Source organism: Camelina sativa, chromosome 7 (genome assembly GCF_000633955.1).
Source record: "Camelina sativa cultivar DH55 chromosome 7, Cs, whole genome shotgun sequence".
In the NCBI taxonomy this organism is placed as follows: domain Eukaryota; kingdom Viridiplantae; phylum Streptophyta; class Magnoliopsida; order Brassicales; family Brassicaceae; genus Camelina; species Camelina sativa.
In genome coordinates, this window is record NC_025691.1 from 18,717,980 (window position 1) to 18,741,441 (window position 23,462).

The window sequence follows — 23,462 nt, forward strand, 5'->3', positions numbered from 1 at the left end:
GGTCTTAAGACATTTTTGTTGGTTTTGCATGTATGGTTAAATATTAGGCTGCTTTGTATAGTTTACACATGATAAATGAAAATGAGCGTTTTTCTACAACAAACAAAGGAAATGATGAGAAAATAAAAAAGAAGAAGAAGATGGTTTAAATGTCCAAAAAACACATATAATTGCATAAATACCACACAAATTATATGCATGATTTCATCTTATCAATTATTAATTTTATTTTTCCAAGCCAAGTCGTCGTATGAACTCTTGAAATAACACTTCGTAAAGATATCTCTCACCCGGTGTTAAGCGAAGTACTCTTTTTTTTTTTTTACCTGAATGTGATATTTTGAGAAGATGTTGATTCAAATCGTGATATTCGTTGTTCTGGATGCCGATAGTTAAATTAATTAATAATATTATCATTTATATAAAAATAAAATACTAATTTTTTTTTTTGATATTTCAGTGAGATATTTGTGACAGTCCCCATATGTTTGTTTTGGTGTACAGCATTCAAAATTTACGGTATATCAACTATATAGATCAGTGCTTACAAGATAGTCACATTTTTGGTGATATATATCATATGTACATACGTAGCTCACAAAACGTGCAAAAATCTCTATCAATGCAGAAAAAGAAAGCTAGCAACTATCACCAAAAAAGCAAGAAGAGGGCAGAAAAAAATTCCATAATTAATCAAGTTCTTTAGTGAGCAGCAGCAATTGAAGATCTCTTCACGAACCTTCCTTTCATTCGAGGCCTTTTCTCTGCATTCAGTTTGCGTACCTCATACCTTATCTTCTTGGAGAACAACCTTGTCCTTCTTTTCTCTCGGTATCTTGAAACCCTGGCCTCTCTTCCTCCATCCCCAGCCTCTCCCATGTGTAACCCTAGGCCACGAAAGTGGTTGTAGTGGTGAGCTTGATCTGCTCCAGTTTCACCCTTAATATCCACAACACAAATTGTTAATTAGAGACAATGCTTTATTTTATATCAATATTAATAGTAATAAAAATTGACCGATCCGTTGGTAATAAATGCGTGGTAGACATACCATGGAATCGGTTGGACAACAAACCATGTCGAGGTCTATTTCAGATGGCTCTTGAGCAGTCCATGGGATCCCTTGGCCTCCCCAAGTGGAAAGAACCGATTCGTAGTCCAATCTAAGCATAAGAGCCTTCTCCTTCTTCTCTTCCTTAATGTTACCACTCATCTCATTCACTCCCATGTCCATAACATTCTTTATCACGTCTTCTTTTTCATCTTCTTCTTCTTCTTCTTCTTCTTCTTCTTCTTCTTCTTCTTCTTCTTCTTCTTCTTCTTCGTATGTGCTCTTGGATGCGTATTCGTAGTCAAAGCTTATTTCAAATGGAGAAGTCTCATCAACTTTATTAAGATCACACACATCTCTGGTCGCGACTCCTTCCTCTTCCTCAACCTCTTCTTTTTTGATCTTCAACATCTGACCTAACCCTAGATCTTCCGTGGGATGAAAGTCTCGCTCTATCCCTCCACCAAGGAGAGTTTCCACGTCAGCTGTGAACTGAGCCAGTTCCATGTCAGTTGGGAATAAACCATTCAGACAACTTTCAGCGTTATCCTCGTCTTCTTCATCGCTGCTCTTGAAACACACGGGCATCATCGGAAACTCGATCTTTGTCTCGACGGATTCGTTAAAGCATTGCTCCTCAACCATCGGGTTCATCACCGGCACCTCAAAGATGAGCTGCCCTTCCACCTCATAGCTTTCCGTCTGATCCTCCGTGCTCATCTCCGGCACAAGATCATGAAAAACCATCGTGTGGCTCTTCTTTCCCCCGCGTGGGGTCCGAGCTTTACGAGTAAATCCCTGATGCCACGTAGCTTGATGAGGCGGTGAGGAAGAGGACGCATGGCGATGCTTTCCGGTGCTAGCCGTTTTCAAGCGGACCCTCTCGTGCCTACGAGCAAGAGGGTTCGCAGAGTGGACCGAACCGTCACACGTGTGGCAAAGGAAAGCATCGTCAGCTGCGCAATACCAACGTGCCCGCCTCTTCACGCAACTATCACATGCCCTCGCCGTCTTCCCACCGACCGCACTAGCCAAACTTTTCATCATATAATACTTATCACCATCAACGAGAAGGAGTCACACTTTGAGCAAAAACAAGTTGCCAAGTCTCAGTTGCAAAAAAGAATGTTTTATCGAACTATGAGTTCTCTCTACAAAGGTTTCAGTTTTGGAGAAGTGGTTAGAAAAAGAGAGACTACGTTTTCTTTTTATGAGGCAGTGAGAGGCTAAGTTTAGAGACGTTGTAGGCTAGTACATGTCCCACACGATGTGAGCTTTTTTCTTGTTTATCATTGAGAGTGTTATTAAAGTAAAAAAAAATTGATGCACTTTTTGGTCGCTTGTACCCCATGAGGGCCATGAAGAGGTCTTATCTCGATTCTGATTTGCCGAATTCTACAAGTTGATCCTCTTCTTAGTGTTTTAATTGGCCAGCTTCTTAATCAGATGGATATCTTTATGGTCCACCTTGTTGTTTTCGCTGGCCAAGTCACTCATTGTTTTTGGATTTTGTTACTTTTCGTTTTTGCTATAACTCGGGATTTTCCCATGGAAAAGTTAATAACAGTGTGGAGTTATTCTCGTGATTTTGGAGAAAGCGAGATCTTGGTGTACGTGGTGTTGATATATCTACATCTACAAACTACATGTTCATCTTCTTTCTTTATACAGCTTTCTATGTCCACATGAAGTTGTACTGAAATATGTATAAAGTATATATAATCATTGAAACTCCCAATTATTACAACTAATAATAGCTAGAGTCCATTAAAAATAAATAGCAAGCATAATAAGAGTTAACAAAAAAAACGGTTGATTATCTCTTTTTACCGTTTTAGTTACCGTTCATAATTAATCAGACATGTTGTACTAGTTTACTTATATCACCAATTAAACCCAAGATAAATGGAGAATTAGAGATACCTGAAAACTCTCGTTAAAAGATAAAATGGATAACTATGGTTTGTGTGGACCACATCAATATGCAGAAAATTTCAAAAACAAAGGCATCAACTTTTTTCTTGAGAAGATAAGAGGCTCGATGGACAACATGTAACACTCTTGGCAATATTCGTGTACTTGGACAATGATGTTTATATTGTTTCCGGCATTTGTAGGAGCTAAGATTTCGGAGACTTGATTATTCATTTAAGTGGATAAGAGATCATTATAACCTTAAAACTTTTGTCCCATCTAAGAAATCATGCATCTTGACAGCACATTCATAGTATTAGAGCTGTGTTCAAAATCTTTACCCTAAAAAATGAAAATTAAAGCAGAAAAAGGATTGCACACAGCCGTGCATGGTTCATTTTCAATGTGAGACGTTCGTCTATTTCCCACCATTACAGATGAGTAAAGAGTCAAGAATTAAACATTTTTTTGTGCGTAACAATAGAGAATATATTTCTATACAAAATAAATAAATAAAAGAAGCACCTAGAACACTCTTACATGGTATATTTGTATTTTATTCTAAGTTAATGGTTTCATTTTTAACGAACACTCAATTAAAATTTTATCGGGCTTGTAAATTAACTCCTAGTGAATGGAGTTGCCACCACTTCAATTACAACCTGATTTCTTCTCATGAAATTAAATTATAAGCTTGTTGAATCCTAAATATATCTATATGTTTATTTACAGAAACTTCTTCAAATTAAAAACGATTCAACTTTTTATAAATTTAAAATCATGTGTCTTGATTCTTTTAGAACATTATGATTACCACTCCATAGAAACATTAAATATTTGTATTTTTAATAGTTTATATTTTGATATAATATAATTATAGAGAAATTCCTCAAAATACCACAATTCACTATTTTCAAACATACACACTTCATTTTTTTTCCAAAGTAACCACAAATGTTTTATGTTTTAAAAATAAAATACTATAAACACAAAAAAATTGATTTTTGGTTGGGTAGAAAATTTTTTCTTTTAAGTTTGGATTGACAAATTTAGATTTCGGATATAGTTTTTAGAGGGTAGGATTTAGTGTTTAGTATTTAGGGATTAGTTTTTAATATAAAAAAAATAATTCAATTTTGTGGTATTTATAGAAAAAAATATATTTTAGTTGTATTTTTTGAAAAATAACTAGAAGTAGTCTTTTTTTGGAAGAAAAACTCATTTTATGATGAGATAACTTGTCTGCCGCCATGTTCTTCTCTCAAGTGAGCATAGTGGAAGTTTCGACATCCAGAAACGGATATCATAGAGGAGAGTGCCTAATTTATTGTGATCCCCAACTGTATTGATTAGCTTTGTCAACTCCAGATTATCTCCTTCAAACCAAACATGACGCAATCCTTGAACCCATATCATTTGTAGAACGTGAAGGAAACCTAAGGCCTCTGCTTGTAATACAGAGTAAGATGGTTGCAGTTTCGCATATCATTAGTTTTGCTTCACCACCAGATTGGTTGACCAACTACTTGTATTATCCTTTTAGAAATTAATAAAATCAGATGTTAAGAAAAAAAAAAACTCATTTTATGAGAATTGCCCATAATTATATTAAAAATAGCACCACCGTGGAGACTTATAATTAATGTGACGGTGCTCTTGAAATTTTAAATTCAAACTTCTTTCTGACATGCTACAAGATTTATTTTCCACTACATATATATCATATATACTTCTTTGTATACGTTTATTATTTTTTTCTTCATTTTCTATATCTAAATTTTTAGTTTTCTTATATCAAATTATATATTCGTGTTCCTTTTCCCTTTTTTTTTCGTCTGACAAAGATGAGCAAAGAGGCCATATAATATGATTCGTTGGTTGGAAGGTCAACTCTCTGTCGAAGTAAGGCCATAAGCTGAAATTTCAGGCTCACTTATTGATATAGGCCCAAGTCATTTTGTGGCAGTGTTGGAAAATATATTAATGTAATATTTTAGTGCTATAAATGATGATTATTCACCACTAACAACTTCATGCAACACTTAGACAACGATAGTTCTATATCTATATAGACGACGACTCAGACAATTCTACATGTACCACAAAAATCCATAAAAAAAAGAAATACATTCACAATCTTTATGATGGTGGACATTTTTGCTCTTGACACATGATCATAACAAACAGATCTAGTTTCACCACATTAAAAGTCTATGGTAAGTTTACTACCTTTTAGTCTGCTTAATTCACATTTAAAGGGAATAAAATATCAAACCTACAAAATCATGAGAGTTTCCAATCCAAAACTCATACATACATTGGTTCTCTGAACAAAGCAAACAAAAAGAAGGAAAAAAAATAACCAAAGCCAAAAGAGAAGACATGATTAAACAAAGATAAGAGATACAGATGATTAACAACTTATTCACTAGATTTGTGGAAGTATTGTTGTAATGAAGTCTTCGTTGCCAAATGCATGAACAAAAGTTGTAGGGTCTTAAAATGCAACATACAAAAATTAGGTCATAATATTAGCATAAATTAGGTAAAACGTACTGGGCTAATCCAGTTTATGGCCAGGTCGGATCTTTAAATTTTGGTTTCAATTTAGATTGGTGGTTCAGTTCACACTGATTTTTACCATAAGTGTTGATATTGAAACCAAATAAGATGGAATAAGCAAATATGGACTACGTACAGCGATAAAAACAAAGAAACTTTTTCTCGGATAAAAACAAATAATAAAACAGAGAAAATATTCTTATTTGATACACCACAAGTTATTAATTACAGCACGAAAAACTAAAAAGACGAAAAACTAAAAAGTAAAAAAAAAAAAAAATACCCCAAATGAAAAAGCAGAGATTTTCAGTATATGCAGAGCAATCAAATACAAACATTTATGCTTTGCTCTTTTTTCTTCTCAATCCCCTTCAAACAAAATCCCGAGACCATCTCAACCTTAACCGCAACACAAAATCAAACCCCATTACTAAACCGTTCAGAGTTTGACAACTTCAGGGATAAAGACTGGGTAACGGTCGATACAATCGGACCATGGTCCGTCCTTAGGTGTCTTAATCGTACGGTTACACTTCCACACGGCAGAGTTACACTTAAAACCACTCCCAAACGCGATCTGCCAGACTCGATCGCCTCTCCTCATTCTCCCTTTAGACTCGATGTAGCTTAGCTCGTACCATAACGATGACGATGAAGTGTTACCAAAACGATGCAGTGTCATTCTTGAGGCCTCAACGTGTTCTCCTGATAGCTGTAGATTCTTCTGGAGCTCGTCGATCACCGCTCTACCTCCCGCGTGAATGCAGAAGTGTTCAAAGGCCAGTTTGAAATCCGGTATGTATGGTTTCAATTTCGGGTTGAAGATTTTACGTCCGATTAAGGACAAGAGGAAGAGGAGTTGTTCCGACGCTGGTAGGACCAATGGACCTGTTCAATCAGTTCATTTATCAAACTCGACCGTACCATAATGTTATAACCTAAGCCAAACCAAACTTTACTATAAAACCGAATAAATTTTCTACCGAACGTATAGAATTTAATGCAACCGACTCAAATAACCTAAACTTTCATAGAAACGAGACATTTACCAAGAAAGTATAAAGTTATTACAACTTCTTTTATTAAAAACAAAAATTGATGTGTAGTAATGCCCCACCCGGTCCTTAATATAGTTTTCACCGTATATATATCATTGTTATGGTATGAAAGTGAAAGAAAATGATGTGTAGCTTTATTACCTATTGTGGTGATATTAGCCTTGAGGGCTTCACCGGCGATGGCCATGAGATCTTTGGACAAGTTGATCCCAACGTGTCCTTCTTTGTCTTCCTGTTCGTAAACGCAATAGAAAGACTTGTCGTCGGCACCACGGTGGGTACGGACGAGGTGGGAAAGCTTGTATTTGGCTCGCCACCGGTCAGACCGGCGGTTTGACATGAGTATGGCTGCCGCGCCCATGCGGAAGAGGCAATTTGGTAACAACATGGCTCTCTCGTTTCCCTGATAGTAATTAGGTGTTATGATCTCCGTGCTGACGATGATTGCATTCGAATTGGGATGAACTTGGAGCAAGTCGCGGGCTAGATCAACTGAGATCAAACCCGCGCTGCAACCCATCCCCGAGAGATTAACGCTTTTGATGTTGCTTCTAAGCTTATATTTGTTGATGACCATGGCGGAGAGAGATGGAGTTGGAGAGAAGAGAGAGCAGTTGACGATGAGGATGTCGACGTCTTTAGGTTTTAGACCAGTTTTCTTGAAGAGATCGTCCATGGCCGTGAAGATAACCAACTGAGCCTCACTTCTAGCCGCGTCCATGGTTGGTGTTGGAGGAATATAGTGAATAGCCGGAGGGAGAGAAGTCTCTTCACCTAGGCCAGAACGTTCGAGGATTCTCATTTGGAACTCAACGCTCTTAGGCTTGTCCTTGAGGATCAAACGAGAGTGTTCCATGAAAGTTGCAAAAGGAACACGGCACGTGACAGGCGGCTTGTAACAAGAATAGTCAACGAGGTAGATGGTACGTGGCTTGGACATGAAGTAAACTGTGGAGATGAAGATGACAAAGAAGGAAGTGCATAGAACCTGAACTAGATCAAACTCGAGCGAATTCCAAACATTAAGGATCTCTTCAGGACCCATCCGAAGAAGCTCAACGGCTCCGATCGCCATGATCGGGATCAAAAGAAAACTCAAGAAATGATTGACCAAGTATTGGTAACCAAGTTTCACGTACTTGAGCTTCACCGAGCTAGTTAACTCTGGCATAGGTGCCTGAGGCATCTTCGGGAGAGTTTTAATGTATAATTGTATTATAGTTTTACAAAATGTGATTAGGGTTTTTGAGTTTAATGAAAGAAGAGAGAGGGAAGGTGAAGGATATAAAGGCGAACAGAGAAAGGGGTAGATGAGAGGAGTTAATGAAGAGACCAACGTCACCCAACGCTCTTGCTTTGCCTATCTATTTAATTTTTTTTTGTCATATTTTATTATTATGAGAAAATGTTGTTTTGTATACAATTCTCCTCGATTTCCAGTTGTAAGTAGACAAAAGCAAGTGATGGGAGCAAATGATAAGGACTGTTCCCTTTTGATATAAAAAAATTTTCATCAATCAAAATTGTTGTTGTGAGGGAAATAAATAGAAAACAGCAAAGACGTGTCAGCTTTTTTGGTTTTATGGAGATTAAAGCGTTTGGTAACTACTTTGATTTGATGATCACGTTCACGTTGCCCGGTAGGCGCAATATAGTACTGGTTACTATGGGTGGACATAAATACTTGGTACTTATCACTCGTACATGTTACTTTACACTTGGTTATGGGGAAAACAAAATTGGTCGTTATCAAAGCAGTAACATAATTTAGTTATGGGTCACAACTCACAAGTATGTGCCAAATAACAAGATTAAAAATATAGCTTCAATTTATTTTATATTTTTTTTTGAAAAAGTGATTTTATAATTGGTAATGACATATGCACAAGTGATTTGCAAGTAGCAAAATAACCCACAAATAAACTAGTTTTATGAATTCGTTTATGTAAAGCAAGTACAGATAACTTTAGTGCCCTTCAGCAAAGCAAAGCGATTCAAATAGCAAATATACCTTAAAAAGCATATATTGCCTTGTGTCCACCCCTAAATAATATTTTATTCAAGGCGTTAGCATATATTGCGTAACTCGGTCTAGTTCCATAAATGAAAGAATTAGCAATCCTATCTTACGCGTATAATATAAAATGTACGTTCATACCGAAAAAGACGAATTGACTGTACGTAAACTTACTTGTGAGTTTGGACCTATCACCCATGTACGTGGTAGGTAGCGTGAAAATCAGAGACATTATAGGATATGATGTCTTTGTGTAATCCTATAATTTTTTGTTTCACGGATACAAAATGTGAAAGTTAGTGAACCAACTTAAGCTACAAAAACATAACTATTTGAATAAAAAATCCATAATATCTATTAGTATTACTTTTCGTCTATACTTGTTTTGCATCATTTATGAAATGTTAAAAGATTTTGTACGTATGTTTCTACCCAACGAATAAACAAAAGATATCGTACGTATGTGAGTAATATACGACGAACGAAAAAAAGTGCATTGAATTACATTAAAAAAAAAAGCAACATAAACAGTTTTAACTTGTGAAAAGCATGAACAATTTTATTGAACCAAACCAACAATAAGTGTAAACAAGGAAAAGAAAATGGTATCAAAATACAAGAATTACACAATTAATCTTTTCAAAATTAATATGAAATTCATCTAGTTGGGGTCCAATAGTGTCATTTGAAAGAGGGAACACACGAGGGAAAATCAAACAGTAGTTACGATGTTTGACTTGGAAAGTGCAAGAAGACAAATCTTGAAGATCCATGAAAATTCGAAAAGCATGAGAAATAATCAAACAGTAGTTACTATGTTGGACTTGGAAACTAAAAGAAGACAAATCTTGAGATCTCATGATTTCACATATAGACACAATCCACCAAAACCTCAAATAAAGTCCAAAATATTTTCTGCCATGATTCTTTTTGCTAAACACTAGTTTTATTCTATCCTTGATTATGACTGTAAGATCGTACGTTATATAGAAAATGAGATTTTTTAAAAAATTAACTTTTAAAGCTAATTAGTAACCCAGCATAATAGAGTAAGAGGATATGTTTCTAAACTAAAAGCAAAAGGTGAAAAAACATGGTAGAATTTTTGCTGTTCCATAATGAAATCATTAATGCCAGCAAAATTTGATGAAGAAGTTTAGTTTGGAACCATTCATAATGTACATTTAATATGGATATAGTGTGTCACTACTCTATTAGCCACACCGTTTTCATATAGTCCATATTACCAGTTCTTCCATCATCTTCCGGAATAAATAAACATGTGTAGGCATACTTTCTATTCCCCAGATCCTGTTATGGAGTACCATGGATAGAGTTTGTCACTTTGACCTACTGATCATCATTTTTAAAAACAATATCAATTATAGTTATTTTACATAACTTTGTATGTCACTACATGTAAGATGATGCTTAGGTTTGGGTTGATTTGCTTTGTGAGCCGGTCTTCTTATCCCCGTAATATATATCTAACATAGTCAAAATAAAAACCCTGTAAGTTTACAACAAGGTACATAATACAACGGCCCCTCCACAAAGACAATGTGATGTCATAAAATCAATACACGTATAACTCAGACCAACCAGCGGCCAACCACCTATTAAGACGTTTAACAAAAACAAATAAATGTATAATTATGTGTTTCTATTGTAGGAATTCGTTGCAACTCTCAACTATTTTAGAATTTGTATTTATTGTATAAAATTTTCTTCATTTTGTTGTAATGCCTCTCCGTATGCATATAATTTTCAAACTTCGCAATTCTCCTAAACACTTTTGACTTGTCAATTGCTGTTTTTTAGTTTGCTATCATACGACACAACCTATAAAGGAATTTACTTTAAATTCTGTGTTAAACCAATTATTTCACCCTGGCAGAATTTGTTTGTTTTTTGTTTTTTCTTTGGTCAAGCAAAGGATTTTATATCATTCTTCAAAGTTTATGGCAAACAAACTTAAAGCCGTTTTAGCCAAAACAAAATATGACCGATGACTGCTTAAAATGGTAGAGCCGCCGCACCGAACCTTTTCTTCCTTTTTATCACCATTGTCATTTTCTTGTAAATCGTAGAGGAGGAATATATATATATATATAGTACTTTCACCTACCGGGTTTGGTTATTCCAATGGATTTTCAAAATATTTTTATGTTAGTTTTCGAGAATCCTCCGGCTCCTAAATCATACTTGTTATTTATAGTAAGAAAACCAAAGTTTAGGAGATTGTTTTATAATTAAATTTAATACATTAGATTTTTCCATTTATCATTGAGATTATGTTTTATACAATACTAGAATGTCGGCCCGTGCATTACCGCATGGGAAAGTGAAAACTTGAAATGACTAACATTGTTTTTTTTTTCACATTTCGAGTGAAAACTTTATGGTAATTCTTTAACTGCATAATATAAAAGTCATAAATAATAACTAAGATGAATCAACAAAATTAGTTAAATAAAATATTTATTGTATATATAAAAATGAAAAATCGATTCAGTGACAATAAGATAATAATGTTAAAGATATATAAATCTAGGTTTACTGAATCATACTCAGATAATCAATTTTGAAAGAATTTCACATAAAACAATTAAATCATTATTCTATCAAAATTTATTAAAAAATAAGAAAAAAATCAGGGAAAAAGAGTTCATAGCTGCAACTGCAACCAACCAAATTGACTAAAAAGATAAATATATAAAAAATTAGAAATCTTAATTAATTATTTAAATTAATACTTGGAAGAGATAATCAATAAGGGTTAGATGGAAAACGACATCAAACCAAAGTTAGATGAATGAATCAATAAATAAAACAATCCAATTTTTTTAACAACGATGAGTGAATCAATGTTGATTAATAAATTGAAAGAAAATAATACTCAGAATTTTTAAATTTGGAGGTGTTAAACAATACTCAAAGAACAAAAACTCTTTTCAAGGTCCATAAATATATATATATATATATATATATATAAACAAAGAGCTGTGAAACAAAAATATGCGAAAACTAACAAATGTGAACATTGAAAGCTGGGAGCACAACGAAAAAACACAATTGTTGGATCAAAATATTGCAACTTCTAAGATTATTAACAAATCTAAACAGTTAGAGGAGATAATAAAAACAATCTCATTTGTTATTTTTAAATTGATCTCTAAAAGTGAGTTTGCTGCAATATATAAACATATAAATCTATGAAAAATTAGAAATCACAATCAATTACCTAGATTAATACTTGAAAGAGATGATTGATGTATGTCTAAATGGAAAACAACACCAAACAAAAGTTAGATGAAGGAATCAATAAATAAAAAAAATCCAAATTTTAATGAAGATGAGTGAATCATGTTGATTAATAAATTAAAAAAAATAATACTCACAATTTTAAAAACTTGGAGGTGTGAAAGAATACTCAAACAACAAAAACTCTTTTCAAAGTCCATAAAAATCTGTATATATATAAAAACAAAAAGGTGTGAAAACAAAGAGGTCTGAAACAAAAAGGTGTGAAAAAAAAATGTGCGAAAACTAACAAGTGCAAATATTGAAAGCTAGGGGTACGACGAAAAAACACAATTGTTGGATCAAAACATTGCAACTTTATATAAACAAAGAGGGTGTAAAACAAATAAGTGTGAAAACTAACGGGTGCCAACATGAAAAGTTGGGGGGTGTGACGAATAAACACAATTGTTGGATCAAAACTTTGCAACTTTTGAGATCATTAAAAAAGGGTGAGATCATTAAAAATACTCAAAGAACAAAAACTTTTTTCAAAATCCATAAAAATCTGTATATATATAAAAACAAAAAGTGTGAAAACAAAAAGGTGTGAAACAAAAATGTGTGAAAACTAACAAGTGCAAACATTGAAAGTTAGGGGTATGACGAAGAAACACAATTGTAGGATCAAATATTGCAACTTTATATAAATAAAAAGGTATAAAACAAAAATGTGTAAAAACTAACGGGTGCCAACATGGAAAGTTGGGGGTGTGACGAAGAAACACAATTGTTGGACCGAAACTTTGCAACTTTTGAGATCATTAACAAAGGGTGAGATCATTAATAATACTCAAAGAACAAAATTTTTTCAAAATCCATAAAAATCTGTATATATATATATATAAAACAAAGAGGTGTGAAAACATAGATGTGTGAAACGAAAATGTGTAAAACTTAATAGGTGCGATTTATAAAAGATGGGGGTACGACGAAGAAACACGAATATTGGAAAAAAAAAACTTGCAACTATTGAGATCATTAATAATTCTAAACTGTTAGATGAGATAATAGAAACAATCTCATCCGTTAGATTAAAATTGACTCCAAAAATGGGTTTGCTATTATATATATAGATAATATCTTTCATCTTTTATCGTTTGTTAAAGTTAATTTGCTTGGATTTGGCTTTCCAGTTACTTAATTTATAGTAATTCATCTAAATTAATAATATAGGAACTAAAATATTTTTTTAATAAGTATTTCATAATCAATATTTTGTAGAATTAGCTAGTTACAATAAAACAATCAATTATCTTATTTTGAAAAAGAACACCAAAAGGTTTAGATACAATATAAATATTAGAATTAAACTCTAATAAAAATTAATATAAATTCTAGAGAAAAATAAGTAACGCAAGAGTCATATTCACTAATAATTATTAATTTATAATACTGATGAACCATATATTTACATAAGATTTTCATTAAAAAAAATTATTATATTATATTATTAGATTATATTCAAAATTTAGTGTCTTAATTCAGGATGAATTATTTTTTTTAATTTTTATAATAACTAATAAATTATCGAATATTAATTTATAGAGATTAATTGTAGAAGAAAACAAATAGTTGAAGTAGCAATGGTGAAGTGACACGTTAAACATTATTGGGTGATATTTGATTGATCATTATGGACATCTTCCCAACTATATCTCTCTATTAATTTTGATTTTGATTTAATAAATATTATAATAATATTTTTGTGACTATATTGGACCCTCCCTATCATATGTTGTTTCTAATATCAAATATACAAACAAGTTTTCAAAAGAGACCTAAATATTTAGTTTTTGTCCTCCTAACTTTAATTTTTTTTCCTCAATCATAGCTTTAATTAGGACGATGTTTTTACAAGAAAAAAAAAAGTAATTTGTATTTTATAAGATTGCTATTCTTAATTCACTTATACAAACTACCGAATTAAAATTTAAAATTTTTGATATAACAGTACAGTAAAATTTCTATAAAGTAATAATGATGTGATTACTAATTTAGTAATTTATGGAATTATTAATTTATCGATAGACAATCTGATTGTTGTCGTTAAACTATACCTCGATCAATTAATAAAATTATCAAAGATTAGTTCATCTTAAAACTAGATCATGTTAATTAAGTACAATAGTTTATATATATTTTAAGAAATTGGATTATGTTAGTCGACAGTAGTAATGATGATGGACTATCATCACAAAAAAACACATGGACCTCGAAATTTCAAAAAAGAGAGTATCGAAACCTTTAAAGCCCAAAAATATTGGGCCTTTAGAAATTTCAACTTCGGCTTTAACTGTCTTAAATATAATATTTGGTCCAAGATCATATTGAACTGCACTTCTTGATATTGTCATTTCACAAACGTGTCAGTAGTGAATATGAATGAGAGAGCACGAATGCGATGAATCACCCACTCTTCTTTTACATCCACAAAGATCACTATTATTAAACCTAATCACAATCTCTCTGCAATTTCAATAAGCCAAAACACTTATACAAAGATGCCAGAGTACTTGGTAACTGGAGGAACAGGTTTCATCGCTTCTTACATCATCAAATCACTTCTCGAACTCGGCCACACCGTTCGAACCACTGTCCGAAACCCACGTAAGTTCCCCAAATTTTTGTCTCACACAACAAAGTTTCCACCTTTAGTTTCTGTGTTCTGATTAGATTTGAGCTTATGTCTCAAAAGGTGATGAAGAAAAGGTTGGGTTTTTATGGGAGTTCCAAGGAGCAAAACAGAGGCTAAAGATTCTCCAAGCTGATCTAACCGTTGAAGGAAGCTTTGATGAAGCAGTGAATGGTGTTGATGGAGTATTCCACACAGCTTCCCCTGTTCTTGTTCCACAGGATCATAACGTTCAAGAGACATTGGTTGATCCTATTATAAAAGGAACAACAAATGTGATGAGCTCTTGTGCTAAGTCCAAAGCCACATTGAAAAGGATTGTTCTTACTTCTTCTTGCTCTTCGATACGTTACCGTTTCGATGCAACCGAAGCTTCTCCTCTCAATGAGTCTCATTGGAGTGATCCTGAATACTGCAAACGCTTCAATGTGAGTAAAGATAAAAACACTTCTTTTATCTTTTACTCTGCTTGTTACTGATGTTTGTTTGTGACTTTGTGTGAATTTGATTGTTTGATGGCACAGCTTTGGTATGGATATGCAAAGACTCTAGGTGAGAAAGAAGCTTGGAGGATAGCTGAAGAGAAAGGATTGGATTTGGTAGTTGTGAATCCTTCTTTTGTTGTTGGTCCATTGCTTGGACCAAAACCAACAAGTACTCTTCTTATGATACTCGCCATTGTCAAGGGTCTTGCTGGAGAGTACCCAAATTTCACGGTCGGGTTTGTGCATATAGATGATGTGGTTGCTTCACATGTATTGGCTATGGAAGAGCCTAAAGCATCAGGGAGGATCATATGTTCCAGTTCGGTTGCTCATTGGTCTGAGATCATTGAGTTGATGAGAAACAAGTATCCTAATTACCCATTTGAGAACAAGTAAATCTCAATCTCATTAGATTTATTCATAGTCGATGATAACATTTGGTTGGTTGGTTGGTTGGCTGACTCTTTTGTGTTTTGTTTATTTATTTCAGGTGTAGTAACAAAGAAGGGGACAATAGTCCACATAGTATGGATACAAGAAAGATACAAGAGTTGGGTTTTGGATCCTTCAAGTCACTACCTGAGATGTTTGATGACTGCATCATCAGTTTTCAAAAGAAGGGTCTGCTCTGAACTGAAATAATACAGTTCTTTACAATCGTATTGTACTTATAGATCGATGTATGTTGGATTGAACTCTCGCAAGTAGTATAAATTCAATAAGCTGGTGATCAATTAGTTGTTCTAATCTTCACGATTTTACAACACCTTGTTACACTTGGCATCCTACCAGCATTCTATCAAATTTTATACTAGAAAAAACTTCAGAACTCTCTACTGTGCCATCTACCATTTATGCGTGGACACCAATTAGGTTCAATCTCACGACCTTTGTATCTATCACAATTATAACTCCAAATAGCAATTCACAGTTATCACAATCTCACTATGTTTGCTGAGGATACTGCAAGGAGATCAGCATCTTTAAGTACAAGTCATGTTAAGTTGGCTCCTCACTCTTGTATCATATATATATTACAAGATGTAATCTCGATTCAATTCTACATGAAAAAGGTTATAATCAAGCTAATACTACGAGAAATATTACTCGGATAGGACAGTTAAACACCAAGCAATAGAGTGATGAACAATGAAATGGCTTAAAAATCACAATGACTATGCGTCTATGTTAAAGCAAATGGGCTCTCTCTTTTTAGCCTTAACCAATACATAAAAAAAAACTCAACAGAAAGGTTAAAGACTTAAAATAGTGTTAGTATACAAAAACAATACAATCTCTCAATTTCACAAAGCACTTGGATTCATTATGTGTAATGTGTATGAATGAATCTGAACATTCTTTATACTATAGTCTCTACTTTCATGTGCATTTCAACCTCTCGCTCTTATAGTACATCACGTGCTCGAGACATGCTTGACCGCGCACGTACAAAAAAAGATATTACAAGAGCATGTGCTACCACAAAGTAGTGGGAGAGTGTTACTAATATACTATAAACAGTATACACACACACTCCTCCTTTGACTTTTCCTTATTCCCAATCACCAACCTCTTTTTCTTCTTATAATTAAATCCCAAATGCAATACAGCTGTGTTATAAAATAGTGTTTTGGAAGTTAATAAGAAAAACCTGACAAAACCAAACCCCCTGACTTGTTGCCACTTCCGTGTGTGTATACTCTTCTTTAATTCCCCACTCTCTCTTCACTACTACTACTATTCAAACCTTTCTTCAAAGAGAAGAATAATGTTAACTTAACTATAATCAAAAACCATAAAATAAAAACTATAATGGATGTTTTTGTGATGATGCGGCGAATCAGCAGAGAAACAGTGACCATACCAAATTCATGCATTTGTCATTTTCCATTAGATTCTTTAGAATCGCAACACGTCAGAATCTAACGCCCCAACTGGGTTGGTTATGGATTCAATTGAAGGAAGACAAATAAAAAAGGCGATAACAACTATGAAAATACATCTGTAAATATAAAAAAGCTTCCATTGATACTTTGTTTATCATTAACAAAACGATGAAAAGATGATGTAATTAAACTGACAATGGAATTATCAAACTCTTTAATCACTTTGGACGGCTCTAAAAAGCACAATGGAAAAACCCAAAGTGAATAAGAGAGATTGAAAAAATAACATAACCAGCAAAACATCATTAAAAAAAACGAGAGAACTAATAAATTAAACTCACTCCTAATTGCAAAACCCGGCCTTAAGTCTTAAGATCTTACCACTCTCCGGAACACACTTTTGTATGTCTTACTAAAACACAAACGATAAAAACAGACTCTTCTCACTCGAAAACATTTAAGTAAGTAGTATCCTATGAAGCTGCAAAACTTTTTAATGGGCAACCAATGTTGAGAGGGGCAAGTTGATCAAGAAACCCGAAACTAGAGTCAGCTAGCTCTTCAACATCCGCAAAGTCGAAGTCTGGTAACTCCCTTGGACCGTCATCTTCGAATCCTTGAATGTCATCAAGCAAGCCAAAGCCATCAAACTGATCATCATTGAGTAAACTGTCAAAGTCAAGGTCGTTCCCATTTGGACCATCTGCAAAGAAACCAAGATCAGGGATCTGTAAATCAGTGAAGTCGAAGTCGAACAACACTTCCTTGTTTCCACCAGCAGCATTTGGAGTTGGAGTAGGAGCAACGATCTCTTCTTTAGAGACCTCAACAGTAGTGTTGTTGACACAAGTAAGAGCTGAAGCCGAAGTGTCATCTTGCTCAACAGGAACAACAGGTGAAGAACGAGAGCATTGACTCGTCTCAGACGAAGAAACAGCAGGTTTAGCAACAAGTGCATCGAACTCAATCTTTTTAAGATCATAAGCCTTAGCAGCATCTTCAAGAGTATCAAAAGTACCCAACCAAATCCTAGTTTTAGCAATTGGATGTCTAATCTCAGCAGCCCACTTCCCCCATTTCCTCTGCCTAACACCAACAGGCTTCTTAGTCACCACCTTAGGACAAGCAGGAGTAGCTGATGATGATCCAGCAGCAGCTTTCTTGTTTACAGTTTTAGTACTGTCCTGAGAAGAACTCTGAGAAGGTTGCTGCTCAGAAACAACTTCCATAGATGGGAAGTTAATCTCACGAACGATACGCTTCACTTTCCTTGGCTTAGGAACAATCATAAACTCTTCCTCATCACTAGAAGAGTCATCAGTAGCATAAGGATCATTCACAATGATACGAACTTTTCTCAAAGGCTGAGTTTCATGAGGAAGGGATTCTGATGATGATAATGATAAAGTGTTTCTCTTAGCTCTCTTCTTCATCTCGCCACCACTAGTAGTAGTAGTACCACTCAAAGACTGTACCTTTCTAACCTCAACCATTGTGTTGTTATTATACCCACTCCACAAAATATACCCAAGAATACAGAACGAACAAAAAATCACTCAAAAAGGTCAAAACCTTTTTTTGTGTATCAAAAACGCAAAACTCTCAGCGAACTATGAAAAAAGAAAATTTTTGCTGCTTTATGTGAAAACCCCCAAAGACTTCAACACCAGAACAAGTCCTGTAACCAAAAATCAAGAAACAAAGTCTCAGATCGGACTGTACAAAAATGGAAAACAGAACCAGAGAGATAAGTGAGAGAAAAGGGAAAAAGATGAAACCTTTTGGGTCTTAAGCGCATGGAAAGAGAAGGAGTCTGGAGAACAATCCTCTGCTTAGAGCAGAAGTGAAGAGCGTTGAGCAGACCAGATTTCAAAGAACACGACGACGATGGTGTTGTAGAAGAAGATGATGATGATGATGATAATGAGTAATAAATCGGAGAAGAGAAATGAATCAAAGACAAAATCACAGTCGATTCAAACCCAGCCGACATAAATCAAAGGGTTACAAACGCCTTTTTTTTTGGTTGTTTGGTGAATACTCCGATTTAACCAAGAAACCCTTATAAAAAAAAAAAAACCAAACCTTTTTCACACACTCTCTTCTTCTTCTTCTTACCCCTGTTCTTCAATAAGACAAAGAGACAACACAAAATAGTGAGAAACCAAATAAAACCCAAACAGCTAAAACCCAGAACCCTATAGATAGATGGGTAAGAAATCTGGGGATGAGATTATTTTTTCTCTTTCAGTATATTAAAAAAAAACAAATGATCCGTGACAATTTTTTGTATATATAAAATAAAAATAAAAGCTTTGGTTTTTACAAAACACCTCAGAGACGACGCAAATCTCTAGAAGAAGAGCAAACAAAAAAATCATAAACAATTAAACAAATCACAACAAGGAAGAAGAAGATGATGAAGATGAAAATGATTCTTTTTACCTTGTTGATGTGTGTTTCTTCTCTCTCTTTCTCTCTTTGTCACTTTTTTTTTTTTTGCTCTGAATAATAAAAATAAAAGCTTTGACGCTCTTTATATTGTTAACAAAAACACAATGACTGATTTATTTCCCTTTTTTCAATGACGGTCAAAAGAAAAGACCGACTTATAAGGAAAAATGAGCAATAAAATAATTTTGTAAACAGCAAGTAAAATAAAATGGGTGATAAATTTAGGGAAATAAAAATATATTCTTCTCCTAATTTATAGCAAATTCACATTTAATTTGACCCCAACCATTAAGAAAAAAAAGATTTATTTCCCCTATTTAATGTATTCGAAATTAAATAAAACCTTCCATTTTTAATATACTTAACCAAAAAAAAAAAACAGTACTAGTATTTAACACTGTTTAGTGGCTCCTTTTGACTTTAATTTTTTTTGCGTTACATATCGAAGTATTAAATATTCAGAAAATAAATATTTTCCATTTGGGGAGACATATGAATATAAGAAATATTATAAAATGGAAAAATAAATACATTATTAGCTGGCATGGTGAGAGAAAAATAAGTAAGTAGGGACAAAAAAGAGAGAAAAAACATTAATGGCGCATGACTCTCTCTCTTCATGCATCGATCATGGCCCGCCTAAAGAAGAGAATCCTTTAGCGCGTCTACCTCACTCTCTTTTATCTTTCTTGAGCCACATTTTATACTTTTTTTAATAAACAGATTTTACATGAGTATTATAAAAAAAATTAGTGTTTTGATTTTTTTTAATGATTTATTTGTATTTTAAAAAAAAACATAACATATAGAAATAAATTTTTGTATATATGCCATTTTGGATGAATATCTCTTTGTGTAACCGTATTTGGATATATATCTATCTACAAATCTTTCAATTTTGGTATAGAATCTTAACTAGAAAATATCTCAGCCTGAATTATTTAAATGTAAAGATATCTTAATTTTCATTAGATTTTTTACATTTAATTTAAAGACACTGAATAACAAATGGTTCCACATTTGGTTTTAGATTGTGGTTGAATTAAAAAATAATTGAGCTAACCAAGTTGTTGTAATCTAAAAACAAGAATGTAACGTTTCCACTTGGAAATGGAAATCAGATTACTTCGGCTGAAGAGTTCTCTCGTCTATACAAAAATAATTTTAACTTTTTTTATGATCATTTAAATAATGGACTTTGTAATGATAAATTGACTTCGTAGTGATGAGTTTTTCCTATTTATTTTCAAGTATAATTATATTTGTTTTGTAAATTGAACTTAGGGATATTTTTAATAGTTCAAATTGAATCTAGGATATTAGAGAATCTTGAGAGTTGTCAAAAATAATTCAAGAAATAATTCAATGATATGAGTCTTGACTTTTCACTCACTCTCTATTCTCAAATGTTTGAGAATTTGTTAATTCTTTAAACATAAGTAGTGAAGTGGTCGTGGAATTAGTATCTATATTATTATTTTTGAATTATTTTTGAAGTACATTTGTATAATATTCTTGAAGTTTTAGTTATTTAATTCGTTTTATTTACAACATTAACTCTTAATTATTTTGCTAAAATAACAATTTCTGAAAACTTATTTAATGGAACTATTTAAATCGATCTAATTTGATACATTTATTGCCATAAATAGCTTGACAATATCTATACATTTCGATTTTTACAAAAACAACTCTACGCATTAAATTTTTAATCTCATAAAAATCTCCAAACCTATTTTAATAGATCTTTAGAGACTGTATGATCTCTTAAAGTTAAATGACACAGCTGAGTTTGAGTAACAAATGATTACAATCGTAATAATTATTATAACACTAATAAAGTTCATAAAAACGAGTCCCCAACTTTAGAAACTCAATAATCGGGTATATTTAACTTTAGCATCAAGAAAAACATTTAATATAATATATATCATATTAAGAAACTGAATATTATTATGCGATAATGTTATCAACTCAAATAGGAAAACACTAAAACCTCTCTTTTATTGCTACAGATGGTAAACTTCTTTGCTCATCAAGCATTTTCCATGTATAAATATCAATTTCACAAAAAAACACAATAAACAACCAAAACCACTAATATTACGGTTTTGAAACACGGATTAAACCACTAATATGACGGTTTGTTGTTATATAGCGGGACATGTTATTAATATGACTGTTTGAATTAACATTAATATAAATATAAAATATTATTAATTCGGTTTTGAAACACGGGTTAAATTTTCCTTTAATTATTTGGTCAATACCACTAGTATAAGAATATTAGACATTTTAAATCAAGGTAATTTAACTAAAATTTTGTAAAACAATTAAATCATTGGTAAAATTGTGACTTAATCCGACAATAGCTTATAAATTACATATTTATGTATTTATTTCCCCTATTATTGATCTAATAAATGACAATCCAAACAAAATTATTATTTAATTAAACAAAACAAATTAAATATAAAAAACAAAAAAAAATAAAATGTTATTATTTTTAAAAAAATTGTTTGTACTGCGGGTTAAAATCTAGCATGAAAGTAAAAAATAAGTAATCAACAAGCTGTCAATTTAAGGAACAACATTATAACAAATCTATTGGATTGGAGGTGTGGAACCAAAGTGCTAATTTAAATATACTAGAATTTTTCGTTTAGATTTAGCAAAGAATGTTTATGGACACATGCGACACGTATATGAAAAAGATCCTTCCTATGTTTGCTTCAATCTTACTAAAAGCGAGTTTTTAGTATCTCTCTATCATCAATCATAACAATTTAACCTCATAACAGTAATCATAATGCCCTTTCTTTTGTAAAAGTGATAGTGAAATCAGGAATTCACAAAAGAAGGAAAAAAAAAAAGAGATGATTTATGTATTAGTGTTAAACACAAAGCGAATGTCCTACTTCTAGTTTACCTTATCGTATTTATCATAAAGAATTGCAATTTTCTTAACATTTGGGTCTTTTCTTCGTTCTTCCTCGTACTAAGGTACCACAAATCAGATACTCGGTTTTACCAAGAAAGATATTTAAATTAAATTCCATATTGCATACACAATTGGTTAAAGGAGAGTATCTAGATGTGTGACAAAAATTAATATGGCCACGAACACGACCCCGGTGTGGGTAAAATATTAACTAGCAAAATATAGAAAAGTTTTGAGTTATAAAAAAAAAAAGAGAATCTAAGTGGATGGCATGTGAGATGCACGTGAGATGAAGATATGGGTTCATGGGGGAACCACGTAGGTATAGAAGAAGAAGCATCGACTCTTGGCCACCTGCCAAGTTTGCAGAGGGCAGAATGGTCCTCTAATGGTCCTTGCACTGTATCACGTGAGCTCCATAAAAAGTGTACACCCCCACAACAATATTCATTCCAAAATCCAAAACTATTAATATTTTATAACATGAATGAACATGTTAGCAAATGTTTTGCTTTTGTTTTTTGTCACGTTATAACCAAATGTTCTTTTGGTGCGTGATAAGCCGTTTTGATTAAGATGTGTTAGGTCAGTGCATGCATTCATGATCAACTACTCTATTTGTAAAAAACTAGTCTTAATTGTCAGCTAATTTCTTTAATTAGTAATCACTAGTCTCTGAAAACACTGCACGTACGTACCATAATTAGACTCTATTCGAAAGTATTAGACCATCTTAGACCATTTCCAATATATATCTCTATTTTTTTCTCTAAAATAGAATAACTCAAAAATAGAGCATTATTTTGCTCCAATGTATTACTTTACTTTTAACTCTAAAATAGAGTTAGTATAATAAAATAGAGGTGAGAATAGAGTTACTCTATATATTGAGCAATTTTATCATTTATTCTATTTTAGAATAAAATATAAAATAGGGTTGGAGCAAATATTACTCTATAATAGAGATTTGACTCTAAAATAGAGTGAGAGTAGAGATACCCTTAACCATTTTCTTGTTAAAACAAAATCTTAATTAGTATTTTAGTTTTTTTTAAGTACATAATCTTTTGAGGAAAAAAAAACTTATGAATCAAAAAAAATTGAGATTTTTGTTATCCGCTAAACTAATTATCTACTTAATTTGTATGAAATTTTC

General features: G+C 32.8%; 4 protein-coding genes across 5 annotated transcripts; 1 reads left to right on the top strand and 3 right to left on the bottom strand.

Annotated features, from left to right (window-relative positions):
* Positions 507 to 2,253, bottom strand: LOC104701482 (zinc finger protein CONSTANS-LIKE 6-like). The gene is made up of 2 exons (XM_010417170.2): positions 1,052 to 2,253; positions 507 to 939 (listed from the first exon to the last, which is right to left on the bottom strand). The coding sequence occupies exons 1-2, from the start codon at positions 2,096 to 2,098 to the stop codon at positions 703 to 705; spliced, it is 1,284 nt and encodes a 427-aa protein (XP_010415472.1). The 5' UTR covers positions 2,099 to 2,253; the 3' UTR covers positions 507 to 702.
* On the bottom strand, positions 5,705 to 7,845 carry LOC104701483 (3-ketoacyl-CoA synthase 6). The gene is made up of 2 exons (XM_010417171.1): positions 6,727 to 7,845; positions 5,705 to 6,415 (listed from the first exon to the last, which is right to left on the bottom strand). Exons 1-2 carry the CDS (start codon positions 7,769 to 7,771, stop codon positions 5,967 to 5,969), a joined length of 1,494 nt encoding a protein of 497 aa, XP_010415473.1. The 5' UTR covers positions 7,772 to 7,845; the 3' UTR covers positions 5,705 to 5,966.
* Positions 14,238 to 15,791, top strand: LOC104701484 (tetraketide alpha-pyrone reductase 2). Its single transcript, XM_010417172.2, has 4 exons — positions 14,238 to 14,515; positions 14,604 to 14,968; positions 15,065 to 15,417; positions 15,516 to 15,791. Exons 1-4 carry the CDS (start codon positions 14,410 to 14,412, stop codon positions 15,655 to 15,657), a joined length of 966 nt encoding a protein of 321 aa, XP_010415474.1. The 5' UTR covers positions 14,238 to 14,409; the 3' UTR covers positions 15,658 to 15,791.
* LOC104701485 (ethylene-responsive transcription factor ERF118-like) lies at positions 17,035 to 19,405 on the bottom strand. Of its 2 annotated transcripts, XM_010417175.1 has the most exons (3): positions 19,357 to 19,405; positions 18,690 to 19,031; positions 17,035 to 18,589 (listed from the first exon to the last, which is right to left on the bottom strand). In XM_010417175.1, exon 3 carries the CDS (start codon positions 18,402 to 18,404, stop codon positions 17,385 to 17,387), a length of 1,020 nt encoding a protein of 339 aa, XP_010415477.1. In that variant the 5' UTR covers positions 18,405 to 18,589; positions 18,690 to 19,031; positions 19,357 to 19,405; the 3' UTR covers positions 17,035 to 17,384. The 2 variants fall into 2 exon arrangements, with proteins under 2 accessions (XP_010415477.1, XP_010415475.1); XM_010417173.2 differs by lacking the exon at positions 19,357 to 19,405 and having other exon boundaries at positions 18,690 to 19,323.